Source organism: Hippichthys cyanospilos, chromosome 11, assembly GCF_059441005.1.
Source record: "Hippichthys cyanospilos isolate Australia breed blue-spotted pipefish chromosome 11, RoL_Hcya_1.0, whole genome shotgun sequence".
Taxonomy (NCBI): Eukaryota; Metazoa; Chordata; class Actinopteri; order Syngnathiformes; family Syngnathidae; genus Hippichthys; species Hippichthys cyanospilos.
The window spans coordinates 1,203,519-1,224,937 of NC_142379.1; the positions used below are offsets into that span (position 1 = coordinate 1,203,519).

The 21,419-nt window shown below is 45.6% G+C and overlaps 2 protein-coding genes across 2 annotated transcripts in view; both read left to right on the plus strand.

The window, feature by feature from the left end:
• Nucleotides 1-1,020: 1,020 nt before the first annotated feature.
• Nucleotides 1,021-7,997, plus strand: trmt9b (tRNA methyltransferase 9B). Its single transcript, XM_088428344.1, has 4 exons — nucleotides 1,021-1,305; nucleotides 3,929-4,110; nucleotides 4,183-4,356; nucleotides 5,150-7,997. Exons 2-4 carry the CDS (start codon nucleotides 3,957-3,959, stop codon nucleotides 5,803-5,805), a joined length of 984 nt encoding a protein of 327 aa, XP_088284470.1. The 5' UTR covers nucleotides 1,021-1,305; nucleotides 3,929-3,956; the 3' UTR covers nucleotides 5,806-7,997.
• Nucleotides 7,998-12,749: 4,752 nt separating this feature from the next.
• stard13b (StAR related lipid transfer domain containing 13b) overlaps nucleotides 12,750-21,419 on the plus strand; it is a 44,381-nt gene continuing 35,711 nt past the window's right edge. Inside the window, exons 1-4 of the mRNA XM_088427320.1 lie at nucleotides 12,750-14,775; nucleotides 16,723-16,866; nucleotides 18,957-19,076; nucleotides 20,712-20,745. Of these exons, the coding sequence (XP_088283446.1) occupies nucleotides 12,817-14,775; nucleotides 16,723-16,866; nucleotides 18,957-19,076; nucleotides 20,712-20,745 (2,257 nt within the window). The 5' untranslated portion in view covers nucleotides 12,750-12,816. The remainder of the gene's footprint in view (nucleotides 14,776-16,722; nucleotides 16,867-18,956; nucleotides 19,077-20,711; nucleotides 20,746-21,419) is intronic.

Below are 21,419 nucleotides of genomic sequence, written 5' to 3' on the forward strand. Positions count from 1 at the left end.
GTGATCACTACACAGCTACATTGGCTTCATATTAGTTGGGGACACCCTTGTGACGAGAAGCGGCTGTAGAAAATGGATGGATGGATAGTCAAGGGTGTCAGCTCCCCTCTGTAAAAAAATAACCTATAAGTAAAAATTTAGATTTAACGAACAATGCCATCACTTTTATTAAGCTTTTTTGTTTGTTTTGTGTGTGTGTGAGATGTCACCCACAGGCACTGCTGCTTCTTTCTTGTTGGAATTCATCCTTCAATCATAATTTGATTTACTGCATACAAGGCACAGCGTAATCCATTGTCCTCAAACTTCAAGGGATACTAATGTATAATTTTCCACAGTAAAAACTTAATTTGTAATTTATTTTTCATGTACAAGCAATACCTGAACAACCGTTATTTTTCCCACGTGCTTTTCCACTTTAAAATGACATCACGTTTATTATTTCCTGGAAAGCCCCTATTTCAGGGAGCGCGTGCGCGCGCGCGTGACGGCGAGGTCTATTGTTTAATAGTGTAGCGGTCACATGACGCCGAGAGCCAATAAGACGGGAGCTCTGCCACTGCACCGCGTGCTTTTTCTTTTTACTAGAGCAGAGCTCGATTAAGTCAAGTTCGCGTGTGCAGAGTTTGACGAGATAAACAGGAGCCTTTCACAATAAAAGCTAAGTTTTGGGGATCGTCTGATCGGATGTGTCAGTATTGTTTGAGAAGATTGTTTTGTATGCCATCTAGATATCAAAGGATTATCTACACTCGCTTCACCCTTCACCGGGCACAAACCAGATCCAATATAAGCGCTTAAATAAGAAAATGAGTGTCTGTTAATGGTCGTTGTCGTAAGACAGCATCAAGTCAATTGATCTCAATAGCTCGTCTGATTTCCTTGTGTTTTATTGGTTGTTTTGCGATTTTCTTCAACCTAATTTTAGCTAAAATGCACGCAGAGCGCGAAGTCGGGTTTTATTTTATTGTTTTGGGCAATCCGGAAGTTAGCGTTCGCCTTCCAACGAGCGTCTTCACAGTTTCCGCCGAGTCAACGTGAGACGTCGCCGCCGATGGCTCCGTGGCCGCCCGGCGGCTGCTTGACGGCGGCCGCTCACGCACGACGGCGGTCGCTCGCGACGGCCACTCGCGCGTGACGTAACGTGGAATCGGGTCGCCGCATATTGAAAAGGGAAATGTGCCCGCCGCGGGCGGTTGCAGCAGGTGCGTGGCCGCCCGGTGCCAATTAGCGACGAGGAGCGGCAAGGTCACTTCCGGCGACCTCAAGGCGGCCAAGACGGCGACGCTCCTCTGCCCGTTCATGGTGAGGCTTTTCGTACGCATTTCAACTGGTGCACTGTGATGATTTCATGTCCTGATTTTTTAATTATTTTTTATAAAGATGCGCATATGAGCTATAACCTTATAAATCCTAAAATTGTTCATCTTTAATAACTTCTTTTGTTTGTAAATTGCGCCCCCCCCCCCCCCCCACATGGTTCGAACGGGCATAAAGGCTGAATTAAACTTTTTTTTGTTTTTTAAAGAAACTAATTTGAATGTAAGTTGTGCCCCCCCATTCCTTTCCATGGTTTAAAGTTAGGCCAAATCCTAAAACTGTTGAGTTTTATTTGATTTCTCCAAAACAAAATTGTCGTCATCACCCATCCAGTCTATGGTTCCAGCGCAATTATGGGATAAATATCGAAACGTTGTTTTTTGTTTATTTTTACGTAAATTGTGCCCACCTCCAGGTACTACTGTTAATTTTTATTATTTTGAATGATTTTTTTTTTATGTAAGATATGTGTCGATCACGTTTACGAAACATAACACATAACTCCAGTCCAATCCAGTCAAGTGCAGTCCATTATATTAAGATGCTTGTGAATTCAATCATTTATTTATTTTTCTTTTGTTTCGTCTAAACACATACGTTGTCCCCTGCAGGTGAAACAGTTCATTTTTATGAGTTATTTTGTATGTAAGTTGTGTGTCTTGCCCAGTCCAATCCATACTTTTTGTCTAAATCCTTTTGTTTGTTTGTTTTGCGTAAGTTGTTGTCCCCTGCAGCTAAAACTTCATTTTTATGAATTATTTTGCACGTAAGTTATACCGTCCCCCCCAATCCAGTCGAAGGCCAAGACCTTTTATTTATTTTTTTATACACAATTTGTTGTCTGTTCACCCCCTGAGGCGAAACAGTCAAGTTGAGTCACGGCCGCGGGCTTCACTTTGTCGTCTAAACCAGTTTGCCTGCGTTGCGAGGGATCAGCTCAATCATAATGTCTTCAATGCAGCGTTAGTTTTCTCCCCGCTCGGATGCCCTCCCGCATTTACGGCGTGGATGAGGCTCTCTCCCTGATACTGATTACATAATGAGTACCTCACTTTGGGGAGGGGGGGGGGGGGGGGCAGGGTTACATAAGATGTGTTTTCCTTCCACTTGGATGGCATGATGAGGATGATGCCAGCAGCTCGGCAAATGGGCCCATGGCAGGCTTTTGAGGTGGCCATCAGCCGCCTCTTATTGCGCAGCGTTCCCCACGCCCGACGGAGAGCTTTTGCGTCTCTCCGACACGAATGCCGGCGAGCTATCATTAGATTTGTTCATTGTCATCCCCGACAATAGGCGTCAGGTGGCACAACGCAGTGGAACGGAAGAACAAAAACCCTCCGTGACCATTAGGATTTTGTCAAAGGCCTTCAGGGAAACAAAGCGGTGGAACCGAGGGCCGGGATCGCAAAACAATGACCGGGACGGGTCGGAGCTTCAGAACAGGAACAAAGAAAACAAATCTTAGAATGCTTCCTCTGGCAAAATGGGACGCGGCCATTTTCGGTGCGCTTACAAAGACTCAATGTAGGGGTGTATTAAAACAGAGAATCTCATACACCATCGTTCGGAATCGATTAGAATGGTCTCGAAATCAGCGTCATGATACATGTGTCGTTATGACAAAAGGCACCTTCCTTAAATTTTAAACATAAAAAAAAGTGTTTTGTTATTCTGTCTTGCGGAAGTAACATGATTATCTTGTGCACAGCTATAAATCGAAGAAGAAATGATTGTAAATTGCATCCAAATTTGAATTGAAAATTGGTTATGAATCGAATTGACTCAAAAATCAAAATCAAATCGTGAGACGGGGAAAAAAATCTAAATATTGGTACTTGGTCATTTTTTTTCAAATCAAAAGCAAATGAACTGGAACATGAAGCAACTTCATGCTAAATTGTGACCCCTTTTGTAAATTGTTGTATGCGTTATTTTTGTAAAGGTTTCGACACTTTGACGACGGCAAACTGCCAATCAAGTGACGCGTGCGCCTTTGTTTGAGCATGAAGAGAAATTCTCTTCTTGTGTACCTGTTTTTTTTTTTTTTCTTTTTGAGCTGTGGGCCATCCACAATGTGGGAACGCATTTCTATTCAGCGCAAACAGCAGCAGAAAACGTGACGGCGGATTCCTGCGGTGTTGGGCGATGACTAGTCCAGGGATCGGTGTCATAAAGCTCCGCAACTCGTTTTTCGGTCCTCCGGCGAAGGTCGCGCCGGACGGAATGTGAGCCCCCGCTTTAATGAGAAACCTCCAGCGTGCTGTCATATTTGCAATGCTCGCCGGATTCTCCGACCGTAGTGACCTTTCCTCTTTATCTTTTTTTTTTCTTTCTATTTAAGCCGATCCGCAACGGCGCTCCCTCCATCTTAACTGCTGTGAACGTGCACTTTACCAGGATGACAACCTGAAACCTTGTTAGAAATGTGAATACGTACGCAGTAGATGTGTGAAATTAGAAATTCAGTCAAGCCCTGCGCAGAATTTCATTTGCAACCCATATATATATATATATATATATATATATATATGTATATATATATACGTACATACACACACACACACATATGTATGAATCTTCATCCTGTTTCGCGGCGTTGGACCCGCAGGCGTGACGGCAGCAAACGGCCGACGAGGATGGAGGAGGCGGCCAGCCGGCTGGAGCGCGAGCACGTGCACGGCGTCTACGACAAGATCGCGCCCTACTTCAACGACAGCCGCTACAAGGCCTGGCCCAAGGTGCGGCAGTTCCTGCTGGAGCAGCCGCCCGGGAGCATCGTCGCCGACGTGGGTGAGTCCCGCCGTCGCAAACCTTTCGCTCTCGGGGGAGCGCGGACGTGAAAACCGTCGGCGTGCGGCGCAGGCTGCGGCAACGGCAAGTACCTCGACATCAACGAGGACGCGTTCAAGCTGGGCTGCGACGTCTGTCGCCCCCTGGTGGACTTTGCCGCCGGCCGAGGCCACGAGGTGCAGATGTGCGACGGGCTCCACTTGCCTTACCGGGACGGATGCTTCGACGCCGTGCTCTCCATCGCAGGTGACGCACGCACGCGCAATAAATGAAATATCAAAAAAATACAAACCAAACGTATGGCAACTACATTTGAAGTGCTATCTGTAGGCATATTTTCTTCTGCATATCCAGAAGAGAGATCGCAGAACATGGCCTGTATCATTTTTAGGTCGTTAGCATAAGAATCGCATCGCAATGATTTGGCATTCATATAAAGAAAAAAAAAGGCAACAATTTAGCCATGAGTTGCTGAATGCTCCATTTCATTTGCTCTTAATTTGAAAAGACAAATGTACTTTTTCTGTCGTAGCATTGAACAAGTTTAGCTGATGTCTGCAGAAATTCTGTTCGAATCTCACAAACCCTCGATTTGCCTTGACGCGCCCTCAGGGAACTCCTACCCCCCGTTTGAGAACCGCCGCACTTGGTAGAACGCCAGTATTAGCCACAAATCCTGGACATAGGGCTGCGCAATTAATTCATCACAATATCGGCTGACACGATTAATTAAGCCCATCCTCTCCGATATTAACATTTAAAAAGCCAAATCAAGCACTTTGTCTTCCAAGCACCAGGGGGCAATGTTGACCAAAGCCTCTGCTTTCTCACCCCGAGATATTATTTACCGGTGTGAAAGGGCGTGGTTTGCCACCAGATTCCTAATATATGAAGCGCTAGCTGTCAATTGAGACCCATTTATAAAAATTCGCTTCGTAGAAATTCACGGCCCATGCGGGTCCGAACTAAGGAAGAACCCATCTATCCCGAATGATGGGCTGAGGGCCGGAATATCTGTTGTGCGGATGACGTTTCGCAGTCATCCACCACCTGTCCACCAAAGAGCGTCGTATCCGAGCAATAAGGGAGATGGCGCGCACGCTGCGCGCCGGCGGGCGCCTCATGATCTACGTGTGGGCCATGGAGCAGAAGCGGCGCAAGTTCGACAAGCAGGACGTCTTCGTCCCGTGGAAGCCCGGGCCCCGCCCGCCGCCCGACGCCCCGGACAAGCACAGGAAGGTCCGCAGCACCTCCTCGGCGCCGGCCGCCCCGCGCCCGCTCTGGTTCTTCTCCCGCTCCCTGGACTCGGTCCTGGACTTCGCCGGCCTGTCCGTCTCCCGGTCCTGGACCCGGGAGCCGGGCCCGGGGAGGGCCCTGATCCAGCGCTTCTCGGGCTTCTTCTCGCCGCCCTCCGAGGAGGACGTCTTCGGCCCCGCCGCCGACGGAGGGGAGCGCGGCGCCGCCCTGGCGCCCGAGTGCGGCGCCCTGCCCCTGCCGGACCTGCTCCCCTTTCAAAGCGAGGGCCCGGGGAGGGAAAGCGCGGACGACGGCGCCGACGGAGCCTGCCTGAGGTACTATCACGTGTTTCGCGAGGGCGAGCTGGCCCAGCTCATCAGCGATCACGTGAGCCAGCTCCGCGTCCGACACGCCTACTTCGACCACGCCAACTGGTGCGTGGTGGCCGACAAAATATGAGCGCCTTTCTTCACTTTTCCAATGATGTTGGCCCCTTCTTCCTCTTCCTCTTTTTCAATTTCATTCTGCCCTTAACCTCGCGTTGTCTGGCGTGCAATTTTGGCACTGAATCTCCATTTTATTTTCCTTCGCATCTTCTTAATGATGTCTTTTTAATGGTCCGACTGCCAGTTCAGGCATCGAATCTCCTTTATTCTTTTCTAAATTACTGAGCAGTGAATCTCCATCGTTGTATTCCTTCCGTGCTTTTTTTAACGCTCTTTTTACCAGTTTTAGCGTCGAATCTCAGTTTTGATTTTCACCTCTGCCTTTTTTTTACACTTTTAATTTATTTCGCCTTTTTATATCCCGCCTACCAGTTTTAGCACTGAATTTCTTTTACTTAATGATTCCAAGAAGTCTCAGTTTTGACTCTTACTTGATGCCCTGAGCCGTTTACAGTTTTATAAACACTAAAGTTAGTCCTTAACTGGAGCGCATTTTTCGAACGATCCCCTGTTCCTATTTTTGTGTTGACGACATCAAATGAGTTGTGCAAATTTGAATTTTGGCAAATTTGACCTGCACCTGAGTCACATAGCAGCAAAAGTGAAAAAGTATGACTTGTCTGAAATATATGCTATGCATTTATTTGTTTTGGAAATCCCAATCATTTTAGTCTTGGGTTTTTACCTTATCCAGCAAGTTAACACACACATTTAGTGTTGTGTCTTACTTGCAGAAGAGAGTCAATCCATCTGGTGGAGAAAATGCATATAGAAACAAATCTGTTGAGGGAAAAAATGAGAAGGTTGGACTTGCTTTTCCATCCTTCTTTAACTTCAAAGATGGATGGAAAATCAAGTCCAAACATTCGGCACACTTGCAGACACAAAGCAATAACATTCAAGACCACAACATACACGCACCAAAAAATATTTGCAATACTACACGAAACGCACAAATATCAAGGAACCAAATTTCCAAATGTCATAATGAACTAACCCTCTGCTTTTTTTTTTTTTTTTTTGTTTTTTTTTTTTTTGCAAGCCTCACGTGGCAACACGCAACTTTTGATTTGTACTGAATTCTCAATTTGGGGCATTTTGTCTGCTCGATCCGTTCGTAAATCGAACATTCACACAATTATACGTTTACGCACCAATTTTCTGTTTTGACTTGACTTTAGTAAGAGTTTCCGGTTTTGAAAACAAGTTACGCCGTGCCTGCAACACACGACTGTTACTTCTTCTGTAGGGTTTGGCATTTCTTGTTGAGACTTTGTTTTCCACTATTTCATTACCCTTCCAATAAGATGTATATTTTAGATATATTTTAATTTACTTTCATTTCCCTTTGTTACCCAACAAGTAGTTTTGCAGCATAGTGACGTGACTTTAAGGCACGAGGCACCCTGGCTTTGAAATGGGGGGAAGTGTGCCATCTAGCGGATTACTTTAAGACTGCGCCTCAGTCACATGAAAATGATTTTTCCGACTTTTGAGTCAGAGATTCGGAAATTGAAGTGGCACAAGTCAAACTATTAGGCACACTTGGAGAGCCAATGTTGAGCAAAACAAAGTACGGAAGCATGGAGCCAACATTTTACCACGGCAAGCTCGTTCCAACGTTCATGCTGGCTTTTGTGTGTGTTGTTTTTCAAGTTGTATCATTTCTCACGCAGTATTTTTGCCATAATGCCACGGGGTACCTAAATCGTCATCACCTTGCCCAGGCATTACGTTTGAACGAGTTTACCAGTACAGAACGTTTCTAAACATTTCCAAATGCGGGCGGCACAAGTTGTGCCAAGTGCACACGTCAAAACATTAGGCACAATCAAAGCAATAACGCTTGAAAGATCACTGTAAATAAGCCTGAATAATACGCAAATGTTTGGAGAAATATGAACATTTTGACAAAAAATATCACTCAAGTTCCTGTTAGGCTGCAAAGCACGACTGTTTTTTGTGTGAAAAAAAAAATCTCAGACGGTGTTAAGTGTTGTGATTCCGATTTTTGTCGTCCGAGTCCGGTTTTTTTTTTTTTTTTTTTACGTGTTTGCTCCGCCTCATACTGTGAATCCACGGCCGCCCATTGTGAATTACATGGAAACTTGAAGCTTGTGCCAAGGAGGGAGACGTACGTTTGCTCTCCTGTTCTTTCTCCGTGCGTGCGTGCGCTTTGATGTTGAATAAAAGAATAAAAGCTTTTGTGTGGCTCAGCGTGCTCAATGAGAACAAAACGACCGAACACCATGACCCGCCCAAAGGCAAAAAACTTAAACCATACACCAAGCATCATGGATATTTTCATTGTGCGTTTTTAAGCCTAGTATGAAAGCCTAATTTGAATTGCAAAACCTTTTGAAACTGAAGGATGGTCCCCCCACCACTAGGGGGCAATGTTTATGTCGGTACAGAAACAAAAGTGCCATTTTTAACAGGAATTTAATGTAGTTTTGTCAAGATATTTGCCTGGTCATTGCGAGTATTGCAATACAGATTATTTGACATCACTGTGTTTTGTTATGTCTTTATTGTCGGTTTATTTTGTAGGGCTTCCTCACATTTTGTCATTCAAAGTTGTGTTGACCTACAGGAAGCCAATAACGAGGCGAACAGCTTCACATCACTTCTGACAATATACTAAATGAAACACTGCCCTCTAATGGAGGGTGAGCTGTCTTTCAGAAACCCTACTTTGAAAACATCCTCGTTTTAGGTCATATTTTGAAATTCTCCCCTACTGCTTGACCTTTGACCCAAAGAAGATTGTCACACGTTCTTTCATGTGACTCGGCAAAGCGAATGTGTAAACCCCCCCACCCCCCCACGTTGCGGAAGGTATTTGCGGCTCACTTGTGAATGGCGGCGGGGCAAGTTGCCGCACGCCGCCGCCTTGTTGTTATTGCGCTCAATTAATTTGAAGTGTGTGTGTGTGTGTGTGCCAGTACATGTATGTGTCCATGTGTGTGTGCAGCATTCCTGATGTGTGTGTGCCCCTGCACAAGTCTGACAGATGGGATACATCTATACTCAAGCGCTCTGGCATGCTTTACTCAAATTTTTGCGCTCTCCCACAACTGAAAGCCACACACACACTACTGAAACATTCCTACATGCTACTCCAATGACTTCAAATTTGGCTGCAACACACTGTTAAAATGTTTCTTTTTTAACATTTGTCGAATGTGGGGGCATGAAAGCTCTTCAGGGGCGATGTGAGATTTAGCGTGTAGCAGCAAATCTAAATTTTCACTTCTTAATACCCTAACACGAACAGTGAATTTTCTTTTCAAATTAAGAGTAAAGAAATTGGAACTTTTTTTTAAAAATGCAACTTCTGTGCAGCTATTTTGTTGATAGTACTTCCGCTCTTGCCATATTGCATCGCTGCCAGTAGTCAGATTTCTCACTTTAAATTCAGAAAATCTGAATTCAAAGAATAGTCCAAATTTTGACAAGGGGAAAATTCCGAGAATAAACTCAAAATGGTCTTTAAAAATTACAAGAATAAATTCTGACTTTATTCTCATAGTTCTGACTTTTTCCCATTTCGTTCCGATCAAGTGAAAATGTTGCCATGGGGACTGATTTCCAATCACGTGATCAGCATCTGGACAGCCCTACAAATGAGTGATGAACACTTCATGATGCAACTTGCCGAAAAAAATACACCTTGAGAAACAACTTGAGATGTAGTTCCAACGTTCAATAAGTGGCACACATTTTTTCCCAAAATGGTGAGGATTTACAAACAATTTATGATCCCAAGGGGTGAATCATATATGGTATGGTATGGTGGGAATGCGCGCTGGTACGTTGCGGCCCGTCGCGTTGCGTAACGGCCGGTGGCGCCGTCGCAGCTGCAACAACGCCGCGGGGCCAAGATAAATGTTGCGGCAAACACGCGTGCCGCGCGTGTCTCACTTGTCACACCTTAGCAGCTTTCTGCCACTTCAAAGCAAACACGGTGAAGCAGCATTTGCCTGTTATGCTGCGCAAGTGGAAACGACGACTACCGCATTTTCCGCACCACATTATAAGGCGCATAGAACAGAAGCTACGGAACTGGCTGGGGTTGCTTTATGCCGCCACTAGATGGAACAGCAACAAAATAATCCGATAAATACCTTCAATGAATGACCTATTTCAAAACCGCTTCGTATATAGGGCGCACTGCATTATAAGGCACGCAGTATAGAAGCTACAGTAGTGGCTGGGGTTCCGTGATGCAGCCACTAGATGGAGCTGCGCTAAAGGAAATCAAAACAATCAGTTAAGTTCCTTCAAGCAATGGCCAATTTGAAAACTGTTTCTTATTTCGGGCGCACTACATTCTAAGGCTAACAGGCAAATCTGATGAGATAGATTTGCGTGGATTCCTGCCAGCTAAAAGTCACTAAATAACATGAAAATAAAACCTCAGCATTTTTTTCTGAAGAAAAACTGTTCTGTCTGAAGGACTTTGAAGTGTGGACTGTTTGTTTCCTGTTTTGCTCTTTAATGGGGACCCGCCGCAGCAGACTCTTGAGAACATCCAGCTGTCCAAAACAAGTCGAGCTAACCGCGGCAACAAGAGTTCATGCTATGCATGATAATAACCCACCACCAACTTGAAAATAAACCTTACTTTCCCAAATAATTTAAACATCCGGTGATTTGCGGCGGCTCCTGCGTTAGCGGCTAGCAGCAGTGAGCAACCCTAGATGCTAACAACATTAGTGGCTAGCGGCATTTCATTGCTCTATATAGGCTGGCAAGCACCATAAGCTAAGGCAGTTTAACAAACCTAAATGACTCAACAGACTCTTTCTGTTCCTACCGATCACTTTTGAACGGAGCAGGCTCAGCCAAGTGTGCCGTTTTAGCTAGCAAAGATAGCTAATGTGATTTTCATTTGACTTTGCCTTGTAAGCTTAACGAGGAGATATTTGTCTAAAATCCCTACAGTGTTTCTAGAAGAGTAAAATCGCAGCGGATCAACTCATGTTTCTAGCGTAATATAGCATTGGCTCCAACGTTAGCCGCTAGGCGTGTCAAACAGCAATAAATGTTAGCATCGTTAGCGGCTAGTAGCATGCAACTTCTGTGCGTGGTTTGCCAAGTTAGATGACTTTTCAAATGTATTTACCAACTGAAATAAGTTTTGCTGTTCCTATTGATGACTTTTGCAAAAGCGGGCCTACCCAAATTTTAGCCAGCGAAATTTGCTAGTGTTCTCGTAAACTAATTAAAAAAAACTTTGTCTAAAATCTCACTCATGTTTCCGGAGAGTAAAATGAAAGAGAGGTTAACATTGAGAAAAGATTCTAAAGATGAAACATTTGAGAAGTGCGGGTGCGGCGGGCTGCTTTGCGTTTTTTGCGTTTCGTGTTCGCACCGGCGAAAAGTGTGTAAATCAGCGGCTCCTTTTTGCGCCGGACTTGAAAGCATTCCTGCAGCGTCGGGGTCAGCGTCGGTCCCGTCCCCGCGCGGGCCCGGCGCTAACCTTGCTCCCCACTCATCGCCAACTATCTCTCTCCTTTTCCTTTTTCCTTGTTTCTCCTCCCCCTTCCCGTCTGGCTCACAAGAGAGAGAGAGGTTCCCGCTCCCTGCTGCCGCATATCGCCGATGCCTGCGAGAGGATGGCGCCGACGGCGTGGAGGACGACCGGCGCCGCTGCCGCTTTTCCACTCAACAGGTGAGTTGCGTGATGACTTTTGGGGTTCCGGCGCAAGGTTGCGTTCAAGGAGCGCGCAGGGGTTCTGCGACAAAGTTAGCCCCTCTCGAGTTAGCTTGTTGGTCAAATCCAGGAGTTCATTTTGAAACCTTCAAGTCGTTTCATAAACGAGGTGAGAAGACGGTAACCCGTATTTCCCGCGCTATAAGGCGCACCGAATTATAAGGCGCATCTTCAATGAACGGCCCATTTAAAAAGTGTTTTCATATATAGGGCGCTCTGCATTATAAGGCGCATAGATTCGAAGCTACAGTAATGGCTCAGCTTAAGTTATGCATCCACTAGATGGAGAGAATATCAACAAAAGTAATAAGATAAGTCCGTCAAACTTTATTAACAGGTTATCAGAAATGAAGAATACAGATGAGTTGTGGAAAGTACTAGCTGAAGAATGAGGGAAAAACCACCTCTTGATTACGTCAACTCATTCGCTGCCATTGACGGTGCTAACAACTTGCTAACAACGCGAACGTCAGATGCGACATCCCAAAGTGGTAAGTTACATGTGTTTTTTTGTGAATATGTACAATATTAGCTGTAGCTAATGTCAATTTTATGTTTGTGAGTTCTACCGTGTGAATCGTCGGTGGGAAATAGCGGTTTCGGGGTTCTGTCCCGGCGCCCGAGGTTCCGTTATCAGCTCATGTCTGGAAAGCAAACAGGCATGAATATGTAGGTGCATGCTTGTGCGCAGGGGGAGGGTTGGTGTGTGGGGGGGGGTGAGTCAAGACTGCCAACTGCGGTGTTCTCACGCCTATCATAAGGACGGCAGATTAGATCATAAATGTTTGGATGGAGCGCCCGGGAGTTCCTCTGGCTCTCGAGGAAACCCGTTTCAGACGCTGGACTGAGCCTACCGCTTCAAGAAAACGGGGGCGAGCCGAGCGGGACGTTCACCCCGCTCCAACGGCCGCCTTTCTCCATGAGATCCGCGCGGCGCCGCTAAATCATCTGCCCGCCGCTCGGAAGAGCGGTCGGATTCCTCTGCGGAGTGATGTCACCGCCGTCAAGCGTGAAACAAATCCAGACATGAAGGCCCCCCCCCCACTCCCACTCCCCCCTCCGATGCCAGATGTGCAAATCCGCGGCACGCTCTACTGCGGGGACGACACTCTAAAGTTTGGAGGATTACAGGCTTCGCTGTCAAAGTGGGAGCTCAGCTATGACACGCAGACAAAGAACTCCGACCGAGCTCATATCTGCTCCTCTCTGTTTCAGGATCACACTGAGGATCTTGAGTGTCTATTTTGCAAGCGGCCGGCGGACCCGCCGCTTTTAAATCATGACAAATTGGAGACATCGATAACAATGGAGCTTCCGCCTGCGGCGCAATTAGAGAGACATCCGTCCACACGCTTGGGATCCGACAAATTGGCCTTGTCAACACGCGGCGCGTTCGCCGGTTGCGCCGCCAACAGCTCACGGGACCTCAAAGGGGAACATCTATCTGCTGAGGAGTCGCACTTCTCACGTTTGGAACCGGGACTAAGCGGCCCACAGGACAAATCTGTTGGATTTTGCCCCAACAAGGAACCTGTTGAAGAATTTCTCCTCCGAGGCCACGATCAAGACCCGAATTCACTCAACTCGCTGCAGGATCACGCTTGTCCAAAAGAAGAAACTCTTGGTGGTCCATGCTGCTCCCGATTGGAATCGGTTCCTAAAGGATCTTGGTACAATTCTGTGGATGTTGGCCCTAGTGACTTAAACGCCTCTGAGGAATTGGTCCTCCGAGGGCGTGATCAAGAACTCAGTTTATTCAGCTCACGAGACACTAAAGAAGATCTTCTCCCTGTTGGCCCATGCTGCTCACAGTTTGAATCGGTTCCAAAAGGATTAAGGTACACTTCTGTCGCTGTTGGCCTCAGTGACACAAAGACCTCTGAGGAACTGGTCCTCCAAGGGCACCATCAAGACCTGAATTTACTCAACTCACTGCGGGATCACTCTTGTCCAGGTCAGGTCCTGAAAGAAAAAGCTCTTCTAGGTGGTCCTTGCTGCTCCCAGTTGCAATCGGTTCCTAAAGGATTCAGGGACAGTTCTGTTGACGTTGCCCTTCATAATGCAGAAACCCCTGAGGAATTGGACCTTCAAGGGAATGATCAAGACTTAAACATACGCAGCTCATTGCAAAACCATCACAGTCCAAGCCAGGACCTGAAAGGCGACGACCCCGGTGGAAGTACATGCTGGTCCCAGTTGGAACCAGTGCTGGCAGGGCTAAAGGACAAATCTGATAGTGTTGCTCTTAGTAATGAGCGTGGACAAGAAGCTCTGAGCTTACCTCATAACCAGTTTGGTTCACGCCTTGTCCAGAACCACCATTTGGTTCCAAACGGACCCAAGGACAGTTCCATTTACACATATTTGAGCAATGCAGAACCTGTTGAGGATGTGTGCTCTGGATTGCCTCCACAAGACCGTATATCTCAAGACCTCGTTTTTCTGTGCTTACCTCACGAGCTTTGTGATCCAGGAGGGGATGAACTTGATCCTGAGGATCAATGTCGCTCACAGTTGGAATCAGTTCCTAAAGAACTAAAGGACACCTCTGACTCCGTTGGGCTCAATAATTTAGATTCGGTAGTGGAGTCGGGACAATCGTCGGTGCTGCTCGCAGATGTGCCTAAAGTTCTTCCTTTTCCGAGCTTACCTCACGATCAGTCTGGTCCGCGTCCTGTTCGGTGCCGCGGAGCGGACGACGATCATCCCGAGACTCGGCGCTGCTCACGGTTGGAACCGGGGCATGACGGACCCCGTGAAAGTCCTGTTTGTGTCCAGCTCAATCGCCGCCTGGAGCATCATGGCCAAGCCTCCGTCATACATCAAGAGTTTAAGCCTCAGAATTACCCGGCTGACGCAGTTGGCTCGAACTGCGAGGATGCGGTCCACAAGAAGTTCTCAAACAGCTATGTCCATCAAACATCTGACCCAAACTCCTCACCCGCTCTTAATTCCCGCCTAGGAAGCCAGGAACTACCCCGCATCATCAAACACAAGCAGAGCTCCATTACCTTCTGCGGCTACGCCGAGAATCGCGCCCGCGCCTCGGAAGATGGCGGGTCCTCGGGGGGGCGGGACGACGACCGGGACGACGACCGGGGCGACGACGACGAGGACGACGACGTGTTCCTCAAGCTGCCGCCCGGCGCGGAGCTCCAGGCCGATCAAAGTCACGAGCGGGACGGCGGCAACTACTGCCTTGGAGGAACAATGGGAAGAGGCGCCTGGGATTATGAAGCGGGGGAGGAGAGCGGACGCACGCAGGTATGAAATCGCTCATTCTACAGCAACACTTGCTCTTTCTACCGCTGCGCTCAGTTCCCAACGGACGTCCTTCACCAAGTCAGTTAAACTACAAATTGAATGTCAGAAGGAAATTGGAGGAAAAGAGTTTTCCTGCGCAGTTCCAGTTTAGTGCCCCTTTAGTGCAGGGGTCCCCAGCCCGTTTATCACCGCGGGCCGCTCAGCGCTAGAGATTTTTCCACCTTTCCAAAGAATGACAAATTCTTCCCAAAAAAGGTAAAAATTGTAATTGTAATTAAAGCGATTAAGGAACTTTATTTTTCCTTCTCCCACAAATGCACACCGGATTGCAAGACGCGCCGTCAGTTTTTGAGAAAATTGAAGCCTATTAGATACGCCTTAATAGTGCAGAAAATACGGTACAGTACAGTCCTCCTTTCTGACATGCAGTTATCAAGCTCGCCACACGAGGGCGCTGCTCGCATGATTTTCCAAGCTCTCCTGACAGCAGCTCGGCTCAGAGTTTCCACAAGTCGAGTGTACTTTTGGAATGTGTCTGAAAAACACATCAATTCAGTTGAGGGAGCTGTTATTGGGAACTAGTGCTTGGACGTCTGCGAGCGCGGGGGTACGTGAAGGCGCCGACGTGGGGCTTTAAGAGTGCTTCAGCTTGTCTCAACAAAGATCATTGAATCCGCTTTAATGCCGTGGACAGGAACCGTGCCGTGTCTTTTCAAATTAAGAGCAAATTAATTGGAACATGGCGCAACATACCAGTAACATAACATATTTGCAAATGCAATTACAGTTTTCTTTTCAAATTTAGAGCCAATTGATTGGAACATGAAGAATACACACACACACACACACACACACACACACACACACACACACTATTATTATCCATCCATTTTTTAACCCCTGTGTTAGTAAACGTATCAGCTTGGCTAAGCTCCACTAAGTTATTTGCTGAGCTCCTGCTGGCCCCTGCGAGGAGTTCATCCTAAACGCATTTGCACATCTCATGTGTGCGCGCGTGTGTGTGTGTGTGTGTGTGTGTGTGTGTGTGTAAAACCACACACAGTCAGATCCGATGGTGACAATTTGGCGAGTGAGGCCCTCCTTTTGATTTACGAGCGTGCACATCTTGAGGCCCCGCTCTCCATCGTGTGAGGATGCGCTATTTATACACGCTGTGTGTGTGCGCGCGCGTGCGTGTGTGTGTGTGTGTGTGTGTGTGTGTGTGTGTGTGTTGGGTGAAAGGCGGGAATTCCATGACTGTCCACATAGCTCTCATGTCTGGAACTCTCCCGTTTCTTTGCTCCTTCACCCCCCCGCTCGTGAGAAATGGCCAAACAGATCGTATTCCCCTGTGGACCATGACTAAATCTTGGTTTTTTTTTAAGTTCAAATTTGTTTATGTTCACAAGTTATTTGAGATCGACCGAGTAAACATTCTAAAGCAAGAGCTCCGCCTTTAGAAAGATCATCACGCGAAATCAATACAATCATCGACAAAATCCTCTGATATTAATGTAAATAGTAATAAAACATGAAATAAACATCAAAATAAATGAATACATAAAATAAAGATTTGAAAACAAGAGCTGCGCCTTTACAATGATTACAATGCTCATTTTAGGTTGTTCAAGCACTCTTAAAGTGAATCCAAGCACCCCCAAAATTTGAAAGATTTTTTTATATCAATATATATGTCATTATCTCTATCTACACAGCTGCAGTAAAATCTGCATGAAATCGCAAGACACTTTACATGAGAAAAGTGGGATTTTTTATTAAAATAGGACTGGCAGAAATCACAGGCTAACAGCTTTGGTGCAAAACTGCACATAGGTTTCGAATAAAGCTAGCGTGCTAAGATTAGCTATGCTAACGGCAATTCAGGGTGAGAGCGCGTTAAAATGTTCTGTTCTTTTGGACTTTCTGGACTTTAACTCTGCTTTGCAGGAGTCCCCGCAGCTCCGGGCCTCCCGGTCCCAGTCCATGAGCCAGCTGATGAGGAAGCTGGACCGGCTCCATCCGGACATCCGGGAGGCCATGAGCGCAGGCCCCTCCCCCTCTGACACGCCCTGCACCGCTGGCGACGGACACGTGAGTCAAATACAGAAAAGATGCTCAAATTGACTTTTTTTTTGTTTACCCAAAAAATACACATAAAATCGATTATTTTATTTTTTTGAGTGCTTTTGCCGTGTGAAGTGTAATTGCAAATCCACACCACCAGGTGGTGCAGCGGTGCTTTCACTGTTAGATCCTGTGCGGGTATATATTAATTTTTTAAAATGCTGTCAACAGCAGTTTGTTTTTCTTAATACTGATTAATGTGATTTAGAAAAAATGTATTTAAATATTTTTTTATTAATCGTATTTTTTTTCAGCATCAAACAGTTTAATTAGCCAAAAATGTTTCTTGACTTTTTTTTTTTTTTTTTAATTTCAGGTACTTGCACTGCCGTATTTCCCCAAAATAAGACACACTTTTTCCCCAAAATGATGGGCAAAAGTATGGTAAATGGTAACTTCAAAATTGTTTAACCCTTACGCTTTAGACTAGCCTGTAACTTGTTCAAAGTAGTCAAAATTTGTCGAAAGTTGATTTATACTTTTTTTTCTTGCGTTGATGTTAAAAAGGATACGGGTATAGCTATATCATTTTTATAGATATTGAGGGGCAGAAAATGTTTTCTCATTCCTATTTGAAAAAAGAAGCGTCGTTCCGATGCATTTTGGAAAATATGGGGCGGGGGGGTCCAAAGTCCAAAGGGGTGGACAAAGTCAAGGGTTTGTGCGTTTGCACGTGTGGCAGCCTCCCCGGCGGCCCGGAGGCTGCGGGCGCATTCCCGCAAAGCGCACGCCGCATTCCTGGTCATGCTGTCAATCGGGCCGAAATCCATTTTCCGCGCTCCGACAGCCGGAGCCCAAGCGGGGGAAGCGCTCGCACTTCCACGCGCGTCACGCTCTTTAGCTAGCTCCCCTCCACTCCCGGCTCAAAAATATTTGCTTCTTCCGCACTTTGCTAAGAAACGCATGCGCAACTTCTGCAACTATGCAGAAAAATGGAAAGGAGGAACCGCCCGCTTAAAACAGCCAAACTCTTATTAACCTTTAGGCTGAAATTAATCATGCAAATCGCCAGCGTTCTTGCTGTATTACATGATTAAATGCAGTATTACGTGATTAAATTTGACATGAATAATATTTAAAAGCTTGAGCATAATTTGCTTAAAGGGCTAGCTGACTTATTTAGCCATTTATTTAGCAAATATTTTATAATGATTGAAGTTACTGTTAAATTATTCTAAAATGATTCTTTTTTTTAATGAATGGATAGATGCCACTTGTGGCCAGCGCTTCTCTTAATATGACGCCAAATGAACACTGTTCTAATAAGCTAACTGTACTTTTGCCACCCAAAAGACATTTTCACTATTTTCGTTCTTTTTTTACGGAAGGCAAGGAGTGTTGAGATGTTTCAGGATCTACAAAAAGTATATATTTTTGTGTCAAAGTCACACGATCTTCTTTTTGTCCCAAGTAGCGTGATGTCACCCAAATGACCTTATGTCAAACGGTGATTCCTAGAGCGAAATAAGGTAGATTGTTACTTTGGTTTTCTCGGTAAAGAACGAAATCCAATCCTTCGTACGTTACCACCAATGTCTACGCAGACATTCCACACAATATTCCACGCAAAATGTCAAATCAAAATGCTGGAAATCAGCCGGCGCTCTCGGACTCGGCGCTGAAATAGTTAAGCGCCGAGACTTTTTGGAAAAGGACACCGACATCTATGTGACATGTCACTCTGACGTTTTGTTTTTCCCCATTCGCGCAGAGGCGGCCATTGTGGCGCTTTTGATGCCACTTGCTTCATAGGCCGGCCAAGGTAAAAAAAAAAAGTCCACAGAAGAGCCCTTGTGCTCTTTGGGGATGGTTCCGAGGGGCCCGCGCAGAAGCGGGCCCGCCATTCAAAGGAGTGACAGGCCAAGACGTCTTTAGCGTTGCGTTAGACAAGGTCATCGTCTCTGTCCTGTCAAAGGAGCGCGGAGCGCATACGAGCGCCTTTGTGCGCCGCTTTGCCTACCGCAGACGCCGACCTCACCCTTTTGTCCGCTCCGGTCCGGTCCGGTCCCTGCCGGACAGACGGGCGCACGCTGAACGGCGCCGTCGTCTCGTTTCAGCGCCCGGCGTCGAAGCGGAGCCCGAAGGAGCCGGCCCGGCGAGGGGAAGGGTCCGGACCGAGCGGCTCTTGGGTCGCTCGCCGACCCGCCGCCAGAACCAGAGCCGGGGGCAAGAAAACGGTCAGTTTTTTGCAGTCGTCGTTTAAAAAAATCTTCCGGTTTTACATTATGATGTCATTAAAGTTGACTTAAAATGTTCAAATGAATAAATGATCTAAAAATGTTGATATTAATAATTAAAAGCTTCTGCATAAAGGGATAGTCTCCACTTATTTAGCCAATATTTGCCCATTATATTAACTTTTCAATCCCGCTGAGTAATAAATTGAATTTTTTTCAATTGATTCATCCTTTTAAAAATCTAAAATATGATTCAATTTTACTTCAAATTTCAAAATGTAATAAAATTAATAATTATACTAAAAAAAAAATCAGTCCTTGTGTAAAGTAGAAACATTTGTAACCAACGGAACAGTTTGATTCTGAAATAAAAATGAAATAACAAATAATAATACATATAAATTGATCTAGAACATGAACAGAGGAGTGCCAACATCTTAAACATGTTAACCTAAAGAAAGATATCAAACATCATGCTATTTTTTTCCTAAATCACATTATTATCGGTGTAAATTTAAAAAAAAAAACGTCGGACTGTCAGACTTTGACAATGGGTGCCACTGCACCACCTAGAGGTGTGGCCGTGCAACTACAGAAACATTTTGTGTTTATCTGCTAGCTGAATTCCGTTCAATTGCAGATCCGAAATCCGAGTGCAGCAATTGAAGCTTTTACAAGTAGCAAATGCCGAGGTCACGTTTGCCCTCGGGGAATGAGGCGCCAGCTGTCGCTTTCAACTGCAAAACCTTGCAAAACAGCTGAGAATGTTTCACGGCGCCGGATTCCAACTTTTTTGGAATGCATCTCCTATCTGCATTAAATCTCAAAATGGAATTCGCTAGCCTTTTTTGTTGACTTTGGCAGATTGATTGTTTCCAACGTTTGCCAAGGAAAACGCGATGTTCCTAAAATCACGTGTAGAAAAAAAAAACGTCTATTGGTGAGGATAACAATAAAGAAAATGAAGTACGGCGGACTCCTTCCCCGCTCACATTTGCAATTCAAAACAGTCACAAATAATCTTTCCCCATTGAAATGAATGGAAAGGCTGTTAATCCGTTCCAGTCCCTCTTAACTCATTCCATCCCAAGGACAGATTTGTCAGTTTTTTATACTTTTCCCGTAATAAATTATTTAGCACTCTATGTCACATAAGTACTAAAGTAATCAATTAGTCTAGTGACTCGAGTATCAAAGTAATCAATTAGTGCTTGATTCATACAGTACCAGCTATTTTTCGCCTTCCAAATGGCTGAAAATGTTAAGAAGAAAAAAGAATTAATAATAATGACAAAGTCGCTGGAATTAAATGTCTCCACGACTAAAAAATGTGTCTTTGGGATTGAATGAGTTGAAGAGCAATGACTACATTGGTGAGGTGTTTTGGATGAGAACAATGTTATCATTTTCAAACAAATATAAAAAGAGAAGCTCGACGGCGCCCGAAAGCGCCTGACTCGCCGCCAGCGGGAACAAAATGTGAAACACCGGACGGTGTAAATCACAGCGGGCGGGAGAACCAAGAGGAATGTTCACCTTGTCCTTTCCAGCCCCCCCCCCAAAAAAAAAAAAAAAATCGGTCATCTTCTTATTTTTTTCTGACAAGCTCCTTATTGTCTCTTTTTCCTCCTTCAGCTTTTGGACACCATGACAAGCAAAGCGGCAGCAGGTAAGATGACGTCATCGCTGGCAATCGGAGGCGGCCATCTGCTTCTGAGGTTAGCGTCACGTTTCACCCCCGCCTTGCCACGGCATGCGGGAAGTTTTTCTGGCTATGCTGTGGCCACGTTCCAATAATGTCACTATCTGGCTCTATGGTTAGCATCGCGTTTGCCTGTTTGTTATTCTCGCGGCTTCATAACAAAAACGCCAAAGAAGCAAAACGCACGCTACGAGATGTTAACGTGTCGCTGTGCTGTGGCCGCGTTCCAATAATGTCTCACTATCCGACTTCGTGGTTGGTATGGCATTTGCCTTTTTGTTATTCTTGGGGCTACGTCATAAAAACACCAAATTAGCAAAACACTTTGCGCAAGATGATGCCATGCGGGAGGATTTTGTGGCTATGCCATGGCCGCGTTACGATAATCATGCTTTATAGTTAGCATCACATTTGCCTCTGTTATTCTTGTGGCAGCATCACAAAAACAGCAAATTAGCAAAACACTTTCTGCAAGTTTTGGTCGCTACCTTTTGGCTACTACGATTGACTGACAATGTATTTAATTTGAACTCAATGACTGCCATTGAAGGCTTTAGACGTCAAAGAGCCATTTTGACCCACCCGACCAGCAATAGAAATGGCCAATTCATTATTTACACTTGCACATGCTAATGCTTATT

Excerpts from the sequence above, each read along its gene's own strand:
- trmt9b (XM_088428344.1), top strand. The coding sequence starts at position 3,957 with ATGGAGGAGGCGGCCAGCCGGCTGGAGCGCGAGCACGTGCACGGCGTC. Across the intron at positions 4,111-4,182 it reads GAGCATCGTCGCCGACGTGG|GCTGCGGCAACGGCAAGTAC; the intron begins GTGAGTCCCGCC and ends CGTGCGGCGCAG. Across the intron at positions 4,357-5,149 it reads CGCCGTGCTCTCCATCGCAG|TCATCCACCACCTGTCCACC; the intron begins GTGACGCACGCA and ends GACGTTTCGCAG.